This window comes from Hemiscyllium ocellatum, chromosome 35 (genome assembly GCF_020745735.1).
Source record: "Hemiscyllium ocellatum isolate sHemOce1 chromosome 35, sHemOce1.pat.X.cur, whole genome shotgun sequence".
Taxonomy (NCBI): domain Eukaryota; kingdom Metazoa; phylum Chordata; class Chondrichthyes; order Orectolobiformes; family Hemiscylliidae; genus Hemiscyllium; species Hemiscyllium ocellatum.
The window spans coordinates 5,132,257-5,147,826 of NC_083435.1; the positions used below are offsets into that span (position 1 = coordinate 5,132,257).

At 42.7% G+C, this 15,570-nt stretch overlaps 1 protein-coding gene across 1 annotated transcript; it reads left to right on the top strand.

The window, feature by feature from the left end:
* Nucleotides 1-202: 202 nt before the first annotated feature.
* Nucleotides 203-12,874, top strand: LOC132832929 (zinc-binding protein A33-like). The gene is made up of 7 exons (XM_060851171.1): nucleotides 203-603; nucleotides 8,056-8,237; nucleotides 8,949-9,044; nucleotides 9,319-9,552; nucleotides 11,209-11,231; nucleotides 11,325-11,440; nucleotides 12,327-12,874. Exons 1-7 carry the CDS (start codon nucleotides 210-212, stop codon nucleotides 12,872-12,874), a joined length of 1,593 nt encoding a protein of 530 aa, XP_060707154.1. The 5' UTR covers nucleotides 203-209.
* Nucleotides 12,875-15,570: the final 2,696 nt, after the last annotated feature.

Here is a 15,570-nt window from a genome sequence, read left to right on the forward strand (position 1 = left end):
AGTTCATGGGCCTTGGAGTCCATGTGGAGGAATCCAAGGGACTCAGCCAGCTGATGAAACTACCTTAGTAACGTATTTATGCTGATCAGTTTTCCCTCTGCTTTCGTAACCTGGACTGTGATACAAAATGAACTTTGATTCCAAATCAGGGACAGAAACTTTATACCAATAAATATTTTACTTAGAGCACAGATCGTCAGTCCTTCAGGATGGAAAATGATCTTTCCTGTGTTGTTTGCTATGATCTGTACAAAGATCCTGTCTTAATCGATTGTGATCACTGTTTCTGTCGATCCTGTATAACTCAGTACTGGGAGCAAGTGGCCACTGCCCCTTGTCCTGTCTGTAGACAGGAGGCTTCCTCCAGGACCCTGAGACCATTCCGCATCCTCGCTGACATCGTGGAGACATTTATAAAAACTGAGAAAGCTGGTGAAATTCGGCGGGAATGCAGCCTACACAAAAAGCAGTTAAAATTATTTTGTCAAACTGACAATCAGCTCATCTGCATCAGCTGTATGATTTCAAAAGATCATCAAAACCATGAGGTGCTGCCAGTGGACGAAGCTGCTGAAGAGTTTAAGGTGAGGGGACACCGGGTAAAATAAAATGCCGAAAATAGAGAATGGAATCCTGAACAGGGAACATTCGGAGAGTCAGGTTTGAGTGTTGCTGAATATTTAAGCCATGTTAAATAATGTGCTTGTATTTAATACTCAATTATTGAATGCTCTGCCTTGTGTATAACTGCTTCTGGAACTAGGGATGGAAAGGGAGAGATTATAAATAAAACAGTCAATGCTGTAGGTATCCAGCAGTCTGGCGGTACCTGCAGAAAGAGAAACAGTGTGTAATGGCTCACATCAAATCAATGTGCAAGGGGTAAGGAACAGACGAGAGAGAGGGGATTTGAGGACTTTTTTTTTACCTAGACCATGAAGGGAATTTGGAACACTCTGTCTGTAAGGTTTATAGAGTGAGAAATTCACATAACATTTAATTAAAATGTAGATGTACGCTTTGGATAGGTGTACATGATCAAGTGCTGAAAATAGCATTAGAATAGTTAGGTGTTTGTTTTTTGCAGCCACAGACTTGATGGGCTGAAGGGCCTTTTTGTTGCTATACCTTTGTGATTCTATGACTCAGTGAATCTGATCCATGGTGCAAAGTCTCAGTGACTGAGTAAAGTAAGAGGTACCAGGAAGCTGAAGAAAATTAATTCCTCTGGGTATTTCCTGAAGGAGCAGATGGGGATTTACTAGGATTTCAATGGAAAGAGAGGGGGAGGGGTGAGTTACAGAGGAAAGGAAAGCCCCTGTGAACCAGAGAACACCCACAGGAAAAGACTCCCAGAGAAGGACATTCAAAAGGAGCAAAGAGTAATATTTTTCAAAAGAAGAAATTGCAGTTGGAAAATAAACCAAAAAAGAATATTTGACCTTAAAGATAAAGCTTAACTGAATGGGATAGGAGAAATAGAATTTAAACAGATCGGTAAAAACATTGAGTTGGAACCTGCACAAATTTCTGTTTGTTTTATTTTCTTACGTTTATTATTTTTGGTTTGGAGCTGTGACCCGTGAGCTGAAGATAAGCAGCAGCTTGTGTAAGAAATGCAGGAACAAACATGTCTCTTTGCGAGATCAGGCCTGAAAATTAATTGGAGGATGATGCTTGTTAAGAAGTGTTCACAGTATGCTTAACCAAGATGATTGGCCATTAACAAGGTCAGTATCTGGGAATTGGTTCCAGGGAATCTTAAAGCAGAACTTATGCTCCAGCAGACAGTAGATATTGAATGGTAACTGGGCCAGCCAGCCTCACCAGGATAACAGTTCTCTGTGCTTGAGTCAGAAGGAGTTTAGTTGTTAATGGTGCAGCATGAAGATTTGAAAGCTCCCAGCTTAACCTCTCCCAGCTATTGGGAGTTCAGAGAATAGAAATACAGTTATATGTGCTCTTCCAAAATGCAGCACCTTACATTTATCTAAATGAAACTCCATCTGCCACTCTTCGGCCTATTGGCCCATCTGATCAAGATCCCATTGTACTCTCAGGTAACCTTCTTCACAGTCCATTAAGCCTTCAATTTTGGTGTCATTTGCAAACTTGCTCTTATGTTCACATCCAAATAATTTATATAAATGCTAAAAAGCTGTGGACCCAGCATCAATCCTTGTGGCACACCATGGTCACTGGCCTTCAGTCTGAAAAGCAACTCTCCACCACCACCCTCTGTCTCCCATCTTTGAGCCAGTTATGTATCCAAATAGCTAGTTCTCCCTCTATCCCACGTGATCTAACCTTGCTAACAAGTCTCCCATGGGGAACCTTGTCGAACGCCTTACTGAAGTCCATATAGATCACATCCACTGCTATGCCTGTGTCAATTCTCTTTGTTACTTCAAAAAAACTCAATCAAGTTAGTGTGACATGATTTCCTATGCACAAAGCCATGTTGACTATCCCTAATCAGTCCTTGCCTTTCCACATACATGGACATCCTGTCCCTCAAGATTCCCTCCAACAACTTGCCCACTACTGACATCAGGCTCACCGGTCTATAAGTTCCCTGGCTTTCTTAAACCACCTTTCTTAAACAGTGGCACCACGTTAGCCAACCTCCAGTCTTCCAGCACCTCACCTGTGACTATTGATGATACAAATATCTCAGCAAGGAGCCCAGCAATCAGTTCCCTAGCTTCCCACAGAGTTCTTGGGTTACATCTAATCATATCCTGGGGATTTATCCACCTTTATACGTTTGAAAACATCCGGCACTTCCTCCTCTGTAATATGGACATTTTTCAAGATGTCACCATTTTTATCTCACATTTTGTATCTTCCAGATCTATCTCTACAGTAAATACTTATTTAGTATCCCCCTCCCATTTCATGAGGTTCCACACAAAGGCTTTCTTGCTGATCTTTGAGGGGCCCTATTGTCTCCCTAGTTACCCTTTTGTCCTTAATGTACTAACAAAAGTGCTTTAGATTCTCCTCAACCCTATTTGCCAAAGCTATCTCATGTCCCTTTTTGCCTTCCTGATTTCCATCTTAAGTATACTCCTCCTCCTGCTTTTACACTCTTCTGAGGATTCACTTGATCTCTGCTGTTTATACCTGACATATGCTTTTTTTTTGACCCAAAACCTTAATTTCTTTAGTCATCCAGCATTCCCTACATCTACCAGCCTTGCCTTTTACCCTAACAGGAACATACTGTCTCTAGACTCTCATTATCTCATTTCTGAAGGCTTCCCATTTTCCAGCCGTCTCTTTACCTGCGAACATCTGCCCCCATCACCTTTTGAAAGTTCTTGCCTAATACCATCAAAATTGGCCTTCCTCCAGTTTCAAACTTTAATTTTTAGATCCTGTCTATCCTTTTCCATCACTACTTTAAAACAAATAGAATTATGGTCGCTGACCCCAAAGTGCTCTCCCACTGACACTTCAGTCACCTGCCCTGCCTTATTTCCCAAGAATAGGTCAAGGTTTGCACCTTCTCTAATAGGTACATCCACATACTGAATCAGAAAATTTTCTTGTACACACTTAACAAATTCTTCCCAATGTAAACCCTTAACACTATGGCAGTCCCAGTCTATATCTGGAAAGTTAAAATCCCCTACCATTATCACCCTATTATTCTTACAGATAACCGATCTCCTTACAGATTTGTTTCTCAATTTCCTGCCGACTTTTGGGAGTGGTGGGGAAGGGAGGGGTCTATAGTGCAGTTCCAATAAGGTAATCATCCCTTTCTTCTTTCTCAGTCCCACCCAAATAACTTCCCTGGATGTATTCCCAGGAATATCCTCCCTACGTACAGCCATAATGTTAGCCCTCAATAAAAATGCCACTGCCCCTCCTCTTGTGCCTCCCTTTCTATCCTTCCTATAACATTTGTATCCTGAAACATTAAGCTGCCAGTCCTGTCCATCCCTGATGCACGTCTCTGTAATTGCTATGGTATCCCAGTCTCATGTTCCTAACCATGTCTGTAGTTCACCTACCTTCCCTGCCTGGTCTCTTGCATTGAAATAAATCCAGTTTAATTCATCAGTCCTACCTTGATCTCTGCTTTGTTCCTGCCTACCCTGACTGTTTGACTCGCTCCCTTTCCTGACTGTATCAGTCTCAGAATGATCTCTTTCCTCTGTATCCCTGTCACCCCACCTTTCTAGTTTAAATCTTCTCAAGCAACTCTAGCAAAGCTCCCTGCCAGTATATTAGTCCTCTTCCATTTCACGTGTAATCCGTCCATCTTATACAGGTCACTTCTATCCCAGAAGAGATTCCAATGATGCAAAAATGTGAATCCTTCTCCTCTGCACAACTCTTCATCCACTCATTCATCTGCTCTATCTTTCTATTCCTACCCTCACTAGCTCGTAGCACTGGGAGTAATCCAGATATTACTACCCTTGAGGACCTCCTTTTTAAATTCCTGCCTAACTTTCTATATTCCGCCTTCAGAATCTCATTGGAACAAATAACACAGGAAAGAAAAACAATCTATACAGTGACCTCCAGCTGGTCTCACTCCAATCTGAGAATATTCTGCACTCTCTCCAAAATATCCTTGATCCTGGTACCAGGAAGGCAACACACCATTCTGATTTCCCACAGTCGGCTGCAGAAAAGTCTGGCTGTGCCTCTGACTAGAGAGTCCCCTATCACAATCGATTGCTTGGAACCTGACATGCCTCTTGTTACGTTAGAGCCCGTGTCAGTATGAGAAACTTGGCTGTTTGTGCTACATTCTCCTGAGAGTCCATCACCTCCTATGTTTTCCAAAACCGCATACCTTTTTAAGATGGGGATAGCCACAGGGGACTTCTGCACTACCTGCCTCCCTCTCCTATCTTTCCTGACTGTATCTGCAGTTTTTCTCCCTTTCTATAACCACCATCCATCACATCCCCTGGCTCCGGTAAATTCCTCATTGCCTCTAACTGATGCTCCAACTGATCCATGCAATATGGTAGGATTTTCACCAAACACACTTACTGCAGACATAATCATCAGGAACATGGAAATGTTCCCAATCTCTCACATCCGACAGGAAGAGCACATCATTCTACTGAAGACCATCTTTGCACCTTAACAATGTACAGAAAATAGCATCGTATTTCTGCGCTAAAAAAAACTGCTCCAAGCTAATTTAGTACCTATGTTTTATGATTAGATTCCCTACAATGTGGAAACAGGTCCTTCGGCCCAACCAGTCCACGCTGACCCTCCAAAGAGTAACCCACCCAGACCCATTTCCCTCTGACTAATACACATAGCACTATGGGCAATTTAGCATGGCCAATTCAGCTGACCTGCACATTTTCGGACTGTGGGGAGAAACCGGAGCACCCGGAGGAAACCCATGCAGTCACAGGGAGAGTGTGCAAACTCCACACAGACAGTCACCTGAGGCTGGAATCGAACCTGGGATCCTGGCACTGAGAGCAATGAGTGCTAACCATTAAACCACCGTGTTGCTAAAATTGAATTGATTTTTTTTAGATTCCCAACAAACCCTCTGAAGAGTAACCCACCCAGACCCATTCCCCTACATTTACCCTGACTAATGTACCTAGCACTGAGCAATTTAACATGGCCAATTCACCTTTACTGCACATATTTGGATTGTGGGAGGAAACCCACACAGACATGGGGAGAATGTGCAAACTCCACACAGACTGTTGCCCGAGGTGGGAATTGAAACAGGGTTGCTGATGCTATGAGGCAGCAGTGCTAACCACAGCCACCGTGCTGCCTTTTATCTTTTTAAATTTTAATCGGGAGACAGATATTGCATTGCTTTTGAATATAGACAGAGGTGTTTGGAGCAGGACAAAACACACCTTTGTCACAATATGAACAAGTGGACAACTGTCTTTGACTCAGAAGTCAAATTGTCTAATGTCCATTTGGCCAAGAGGAGAGGTGATGAACATGGTATTGATGGCCAACTCCCAAAATAAGTTATAATGAGAAGGGACAGGAGGAGAAGAAGGGGCAGAGAGAGCCAGGGAGATGAGGGGGAAGACCAAGTATTCTCCTGAGAGAGGAGCAAAGGCTGTTGACACTGGGACCATAGAAGATGAGCAAAGACCACCACGAAAGGATGTAGAACCATTGGAATTTGGAAGTGCACTGCCTCAGCTCCTATCTTCCCCAGAATGGCTTCAAGATTGATAAAGCATTCTCACTGGCCATGGACTGTTCATTTCCTTTCTTTGCTTAATTAACTAATGGACCATATCTAAACTGCTGCTTCTCAACGAACTATAAGAAAATACAATAAATCATCAACATTGATTAACGATGATCACTAGACATCTAAAATTCAGTTAAAAATCGGCCCAAAGTGGGAAATTCAACTTATTTTAACTGAGACAGATTCTGTGAGGCGAACTTATTGTGTCATATTAATAAAGCAAAAAGTGAAAACAACACATCGATAAAAAATACCAATCAGTAACTTGGGAATACTCCCGCACTTGGGAGAAGGAAGTGAAGAGATTTCTGCGTGAATTCAGTCACTGATGAGATTGAATTGGCATAGACCAGTGAAATTATTAAGTTCAGCATCAAAAACAAAGTGTTGGAGAAACTCAGCAGGTTTGGCAGCATCTACGTAGAGAGAAACAGAGCTAGTTTTTTTCAATCCAGTACAATTCTTCTGTAGAACATCTTCAGAGTTCTTGAAAAGACTCAAGTCAGACTCAAAAGTGTTAACTCAGTTTCTCTCTCCCCGATGCTGCCCAACCTGTTGAACTTCTCAAGCAGTTTCTGCATTTAATTCAGATTTCTAACATCTGCAGTACTTTATTTTTAGTTAACTTAGAGCAGTTGTTTAAACTAAGAACTAGGGAAACATGTCTCATACATTATGAAATTAATATCAACAAATAAAATAGTTGAAAGTGCTTCTATGTATACACATTCAAATAACATTAATTCTTGATTTGGAGATGCTGGTGTTGGACTAGGGTGAACAAAGTTAAAAATCACACATCACCAGGTTATAGTCTAACAGGTTTAATTGGAAGCACTATCTTTCGGAGCGATGCTCCTTCATCAGGGTTGAAGCCACATGATGAAGGAGCAGCGCTCCGAAAGCTAGTGTCCTTCCAATTAAACCTGTTGGACTATAACCTGGTGTTGTGTGATTTTTAACATTAATTCAGGCTGTTGTTACAGAACAGGGATAAGCTAGGATGGTCTTCAGAGGGTTGGTGCAGACTGAAATGGCAATTTCTGCACTGTAGAAATGGGAGTGGATAGTTCACTATGGTTGATTGTAAAGGATATTGTTGAGGAAAGGGTGGATGTTTCTCTCTTTGCTGTTATCTAAAGGGCATTCAGAATTGCCAATTTATATATAATGTGGGTATCTATATGCTATATGCACGTGTGCGTGTGTATATATATATATACATATATTTCTGTAAATTGTCTTGTTATTCCTTTTTCTTTTGAAACAACCAAACTACAAAAACACAAAACTTATTGTCTAAGGCAGTGTCCATTCCAAGATCTGACTTGTCCACTATTACCATCAGCAGGGTTCGTAACTGTCTGTCCCTGTCTAATTCTCACTGTACAAAAATCTATTCTCCTCAGGTCTGAAATGTCTAAAAGATCCCAGTTCTCTGGCTTTGGGGCAGGTTTGGATGGGGCAAAGAGAGTTCAAAATAGCCAGTTCCCTCTGTGCAAAGAAGTGTTGGGTAGCCCAGCACTAACTTCCTTGTACCAGACTCTCAGCCGGCAAGGATGGATGAGATTTGGGCCCTTAGCACTGGACTGGAAAGAATGAGGGGTGATCTCATTGAAATATCAAATCCCGGAGAGGACTTATGAATGAATAGGAATATCGCTTATTATCATGTCCATTCAATGCAGTGAAAAGTGTGCACCGTCGCTTGTACATGGTGCCATTCACGGAATAAAATAAAGGATGATAACTTAAAGAAAGTCCAACTTTCCTTCTTCGCTCTTTTACCAGCGCTAGCGTCCACCCTCCCCCCGACCTTCTGGGTTTTACAGCCCACGCCAGTGACCTGCTCCGGGCTGCACAGTCCATGCAGTACCTCTGTCGGGGGCCTCACAGCGCCCAAGCGACGACTCAGCAGCCGCCTCCGGAGCCCATGCCAAGCGCCTCTCACCAATCAGCTCCCTCGGCCAGCCGTCGCTCCGAGACTCAGTCCCCACCACGTTCCGGGTATGCGGTCAGGACAGGGCAAGTACTGACAGGATACCTCCCCCCTGCTGGAGAGATTAGAACAAGGGGGCACAGATTAAAATTAACCCCTTTGAAGATAGAATTGAGATATTTTTCCACCCACATGGTTGTTAATCTCTGGGTCGAGAGTGTGATGATGGAAAAGTACAGCATGCCCGGCAGCATCCTTCCTGTTGAAGGGCTTTTGTCTGAAACATCGTTTTTCCTGCTCCTCGGATGCTGCCTGACCTGCTGTGCTTTTCCAGCACCACTCTAATGTTGTTTTATGCCTGAGACTTTGATTCTCCTGCTCTTCGGATGCTGCCTGAACTGCTGCGCTTTTCCAGCACCACACTCTGGACTCTGTTAATCTGTGGGGCCTGGGTCACTGAAATAGGCTGTGTTGGCTTGATAATGTGTTAGACAGTGGAGGGGGCGTCAAGGATTATGGAGGGAATTGGGTAGGGACCTATTCAGCCATCATTTTATGGAACAGTCGGATGTCTCAAAGGGCTGAATGGCCTACTGCTACCTTCTAAATCCTCTGTTCCTCGATACAATCTATCGACTTCTTCATCAGCTTAACCCCCACTCTGTTGGGTCACCTCTCAAGCGAATGAGAGCTGAAAGAATGTTCAACAAGTCAACTATGTGTTATTTAAAGTTCTCGTTGCTTTTGACACAAACGTGTACAAATTAATGAGCTTTCTTTGTTCAGGACAAATTGAGGACTTTGATGAAACTGATTCTGGACAAGCAGCAGGAATGTAACACAGTGCAGAGTGATTATGAGAAAACATTCACTCACATTCAGGTACATTTAACATCATTTTGCTATTTTAAGAAAAACTGTCCAATGTCCATTACCAAAATTATATCTCACTTTTGCACATCACAGATCATTGCTGACACTTCCCTGTTGTCCATGAAATCTAACTTACAGCAGCTTGACTCTCAGAGCTTGATCTTCAGAATGATTTGTCATGCAATATCAATTAACTAGATTGTACATCATGAAGGAAAACTTTTCTCTGTCTGGTCATGAAGAGACAAGCTCATTTAATCTAAACTTGCACTGTTTTCCACAGCGTCAGTGTGTAAATACAGAAGAACAGATTCAAGCCGAATTTGAAAAACTTCACCAGTTCCTTCATGAGGAGGAGAGGATTGTGTTGGAAGATCTGAAACTGGAAAAAGAAAAAAACATTCAGGAGATGAAGGAGAGGATTGCAAAGATAACAGAAGAAATCTCATCACTTTCAGTCACTCTCCAGGATATTAAACGAGAGCTAAGTGAACAAGACGATGTCAAGTTTTTAAAGGTAGCTGCTTATTGAATGGGTTTTGCTTCCCGCATCCCTTCTTTGGGATAGTTTCCAGATTTGGCAGGATGAACCATCCAAATTCTGGATATTATGTTGATTTGCACAGCCTAGTACCTAGCACACAGTGCACGCCTGGTTTCCTACTCCATACAGGACTCCACCTACACTTTATTCTCTCACCCCATCAGCATATCCCATTCCATTCTTAGTCAGGTCTGTCCTCCCATCTAGGTAACTTGGCAAATTTACCTCAACTACTCCATGTTGTAATGAGTTCCAGAATACAAATACTCTCTTGCTGAAGACACTTTTGGATATTCTTCATATTCTGCAACAATTGGTTTTAGCTAGACAATATGTTGAAGGTGTTAGCCCCCGTGTTCTCTGTCTGTGCCAAAATGTTTAGATTGATTCTAATCTAAAAAGTGAGATAACAGAGTCTTAAACAGATCAGGAAAGATTCAATTGGCTGAGACCTTTTAACAAAAAAAAACACTGAGGACCTGACTGACAGATGGAAGTCTCCTTATTGAAAGGGTTTTGACAGTGTTCCACCCAGATCCTGGAGACGTTCTCCTACTTCTTATAATTCCACACGGGTATAACAAACCGTTAAGCCTCTGGGTATGGAGGGATGAGCTGGCTCTTCTTCAGTCGCTCCCCTCCTCCATTTCTATTAACAAAACGAATTTAAAAACAAATCCTTTCTGTGTCACAAAAGGAGCAAACTTAACTGGACTTGTTTGAGTTTATAAAGAGTGAGTTTATTAATTACTGATGCACATACATGCAGACTTAAAATAAGAAGTGAGTCCAAAATGTAAAATAAAATGGAATAGTCGATGAATTGTTCACAAATGGCAGAGGGTTGAATGTTGATACCAATGCTGCAGATGTCACCAGCTGTGTTGATATTGACGGGTGAGCAGTCAATCTTCATGATCCTTTGTTTTACATAATGGTTTATATTCTCTAGGTCGCCTGTTATTCAATCAAGACTGAATTCCAAAATTCAAAGTGAATTCTCCATTCCTATCTTTTGCTCTCCTACTCTCTTTCATTTGGCTGTTATCTCTCTGACATCTAGCTTGCAGACTGAGAGAGAGAGAGAGAGAGAGAGAGAGAGAGTCATGACCTGCAACACAAATGTTGGCTTGGGGATAGTGACCTGCAAAGTATGCTAATGTCTGGTACGCACAACAATGTTCAGTCCCACTGGCATGCACCAGTAGAGTTGAAAGTGGTGTTCTAACCTCAGTGCTTCAAAAGGAAGAAAGTGCATCCGCAATTTGCGACATATTCCTTATGGGATGGCTTGCTGTTTAGCAGGGTTCAAGCACATTTTGAAATTCCAAGTTAAAGAAGTCCAGGGCACTTTGGAATTCTGACCCATGGTCATGGCACAGGATAGAAGGCGAGTCCATATCAAGAGGCCATGAACATGAGGTAGTCAATGATAGTTCCAATAGGAAACTCAGGAGAAACATTTTTATCCAGACAATGATTAGAATGTGGAACCTGTGACCATAGAGGGTTACTAAGGCAAATAGCATTGGTGCATTTAACTGTAAACTGGACCCAAGTATATACACAAAGGCAATGGTGGCAAATTATTCACCAAGTATTAAACTGTTCATTGCTTTTCTTCCACAGAGATTTCAGGATATACAGAAAAGGTAAAATTTACATCCTTGATTTGACTTTTATTTCTAACATATTCATCCCTCATCATGGAATGACCCAACACTGACCTTTATCTCCTGTTTCAGAGTGAAGCAACCCCTCCCAGAGCCACAGAAGGTTTACCCTTTAATAAATGTAGGCAAGTACATCGGCTCCCTGCAGTACAGAGTGTGGAAAAAGATGCTGACAGTGATTAATACAGGTGGGTGTGAGCTTCCTGACACCAGCTCTTCAACAACTCTTACAATTATGAGTAGAAGGGAGCTGTCTCTTTGTAACCATTTCTTTTGTAAATGACTGAATTTTCCTTTGGTTATTCTGTTGTAAATATAATAATCGTCAGACCTGTTTCTATTTGACATTTTTTACTGAATAATTGCCCAGGCCCAGAAATTCCAGTGGGGATATTTTGGGGGCAGATGCAGAATCTGTTAAATTTCTATCTGCTCCAGGGAGGTGTCCCTGATCCAGTTTCAAACTCTGGAGCCTTGGAGATTTCCATATATTGAGCCAGTGCCAATGTAGGAGCTTTATTATTTATTTACAGATCTGAGACCTGTACCACGAGAAGGACAAGGGCACCAAATACATGGGACCATTACCACCTGCAAATTCCCCTTCAAGCAACACACCATCCTGACAGGGATCTACGTTGCTATTCTTTTACCGTCACTGAGAGACATCGGGAGAGACTAAGAGAGAGAAAATGCAGGGAGACGGAGCATGAAAGGGAGACCGAGGAGCAGAGAAGAAGTGGAAGATAGAGGAGCTGGAAAGGGAAGAGGGTTGGTTAACTGGGGAGGGAGAGGAACTGCTGTGGAGATGGAAGGAGAAAGAGACTGAAGTGAGGAAGGGGGATGGGGGGAATGGAATACAGAGAGACAGAGGAGAGGGGAGAAAGATAAAAATGGTTGAGAAGCAGGAGGAGTGTGTGGAGAGGGAATGGAAAGAGAGAGGGAAGGAGGGAGAGAGGGAGAGAAGATGAATTTCTAATTCTGGTTCATTGCTGACTTTCCTAGTCACTACACCCGACTGTGAAGGTTACAGTGAGTCTTACTAACATCTTATTTGTCTTCATCTGTTCCCAGCTCCAGTCACCTTGGACCCGAATACAGCAGCCCCTTCCCTTAGACTGTCTGAGGACCTGTGCACTGTGAGATACATCGGGAGTCGGCAGCAGCTTCCTAGGAATCCAGAGAGATTTGATCCCTACGTCTTCGTCTTGGGATCAGAGGGCTTCACATCAGGGAAACATTCCTGGGATGTGGACGTAGGGAACAAAACTGAGTGGAATGTGGGTGTAGTCAAGGAGTCCTGCATCAGGAGGGAGAAATTTAAACTGACTCCAGGTGATGGGTACTTGACAGTGAACCTGAAAAGTGGACACGAGTATTTAGCTTGTGATAAACCGCCAAAACTCTTAGAGCTGAGTGTGCAGCCCAGAAAGATTCGTATCTGCTTGGACTATGAGGGAGGGAAGGTGTCCTTTTATAACTCAGAGAACAAGAGCCATATCTACACTTTCACTGGGACATTCACTGAGAAACTCTATCCTTCCTTCAGCCCATCGATCACTTATGGGGATAAAAACGTAGAAGCATTGAAAATCTGTCCCCAGAGAGTAACAATCCGGTAGGATGAGAATTTTATCCTTTCCTCCAAATAAAATATTGCACAATATTCCCAGATGTGACACTTAGGTAGCAATGAAGCTTATTGAAAGATCACAGTTCACCAACCCGATATTGTATCCATTAATTATTCGTTTAATGAGAGATCCTGGCAGTGACAGAGGAGTCTGAGAAAATACCTGAAAATATCACCAATAGTCACTGATAAATGAGCAGAGCCTGGGAAAATGTTTAAACACCAATAATCACTGATAAATATGCACAGACTCTGTGAAAATTCACTAACAACTGGAATAATCAGTATATCTGTATCTTGTTATCGCACAATCCTTAGCAACAATAGGATCCCATTACTTAATCCCAGTTTAGGCAGCAAACCTATTGCTTTAAATATAATGTCTGATGTATGGTGTTGGCAAGTGCTGAATTCTTAGTGGATCAGGACAGTGTTACTGTTCCACATTTTCTTCCTGATCCTGAAAGTATATCCTGCTCTCTGTCTCTGAAGATGACTTATTTGGGAGGTTGGGAGCTCCCTCTGTTTTAGTGACTTGCGCCAGTCTTATAAAGTCATTGTGTACAGATCATTGCTTTGTAGAAATATCTTATGCCATAAGCTTAAAACAGATGTATCATCAATCAAAAGATCTGTGATTTAAACCATGCGTGCAATCCTTATGATGAATTTGTAATATAAGTGATTAGGATGTATAATAAAATTCCTTACCATTATTTCTGTCTGACAGCAGTTCAGAGTGACTGCACTTGGTTTATAGGTGATTAGTTCCCAGTTAATGTCAATGAATTTAACAGACTAGTGGTGGACAAGGTTAATCAGGAATTCCTGCAGTGAAGGTGATGTGAATCAATTAAATGTGTTCAGATGGTTATGAAGCAGATATGAAGCCAGGAGATATTTGATGTGAAGTGAGGAGATATTTGATGTGAAGTGACAGGATATTTGATGTGAAGTGACAGGATATTTGATGTGAAGTGAGATATATTTGATGTAAAGCATTGTTATCTGAAATGTCCTGCCTGAAAGGATGGTGGAAGCAGATTCGGAATCCAGCTTCTCTCCTCTGTGTCCGGGCTGACTGTCAGCTTTACTCTGTCTGAGAACAAGGTGGGTGTCCAACACACATATTCACTGCCATCTGATCCCTCACCCCCTGGTCTCTTCCCCCATTAGCCGCCTTACCATTCACTGGGGGCTGCTTTTGTTGTCATTGGAGCAGAGGGACGTGTTGAGATGTATAAAATAATGAGAGGTGTTGTCAGGAAGAAAGGTTTTCCCTTGGCAGAGGGATCAATGACTGGAGAGAGAGTGGTGTGGGAATGGGGAGGCCCAGAGCTAGGTAAAGGGGCAGAAGATTTCGAGGAAATGTGAAGAAAAGCATATTGCCCCAGAGGGTGGTGGGAGACTGGAACTCACAGCCCGTTCAGGGAGTTGATGGAAGAAACCCTAGTCACTTCAACACAATTCCAAACAAACTCACCTCTAAACTCTGGGAATGAGGTCTATGCTCGACCCTGTGACCGGATTCTTGACTTGCTAACTACCAGGCCGCTTTCCGGTCCATCACGGAAGCCAGCTTCCCATCCATAGACTACATCTACACTTCCCGTTGCCACTGCCAACACCATGAAAGACCCCTCCTAACCCAGTTGTACTGTCTTCCAACTTCTTCTGTCAGGCAGAAAGTACAGAAGCTCAAACACATGCATCAACAAGTTCAGTATCAGCTTCTTCCCTGCAGTTATTACATTGCTGAATAGACCTCTTTAACGTCACATAATATTGACCTTGCTTTGTGCATGCCCTGTGCAGCTGTAACCTTGAAGGCCTTGCTCTGACTAAGCAGCCTATGAACTGTATGTCCTTATTTGCTATGATCTGCCTGTACTGCTTGCAAAACAAAGCTTTTCACTGTCCTTAGGTACATGTGACTGCAATAAATCAAAGCAAAGGCTGCAGTCAGTAAGAACAGGCGACTACACCAGTTCCACGATAATCTTCAAACCAGTGCACTGTCAGGCTGCATACTCAGCTGCCCACTTCTACACACACAATTCTGTGGCCAAATTCCACATCAACTCCATGTACAGGTTTGCTGACGCCAGCACCATTGTGGGCTGGATGTCAATGATAAGATGGAGTACAGGGAGGAGACAGAGAGTGTAACAATACAATATAACAATTACATTCCATCGATGTCAGCAAAATGAAGGAGCTGGTCATTGACTTCAGGAAGCAGAGTGGAGGGCTCATCCCTATTCGCATCACTGGTGTTGAGGTGGAGATGGTCAAGAACGTACAGTTCCTGGGAGTTACACTCACCAACAATCTGTCCTGGTCCACCTACATTGGCATGATGGTAAATACGCCACAGAAATGCCTCTACTTCCGCAGGAGGCTAATGAAATTCAGCAAGCCCATAAAGACTCATAGACATTTGTATAGTTGCACCACAGAAAGCGTCCTATCCAAATGCATCAGAGCATGGGTAGGGCAACTGCTCTACCTAAGACTGGAAGGAACTACAGAGAGTTGTGGATACAGTCCAGTCACCATGCACTGACTGCATTTATAATTCCCGCTACCTCAGGAAAGCAACCAACATGATCACAAACCCCTTCCACATCAGTTATACTCTCCTCCACCCTCTTCCATCAGGCAGAGGATATAAAAGTTTGTATA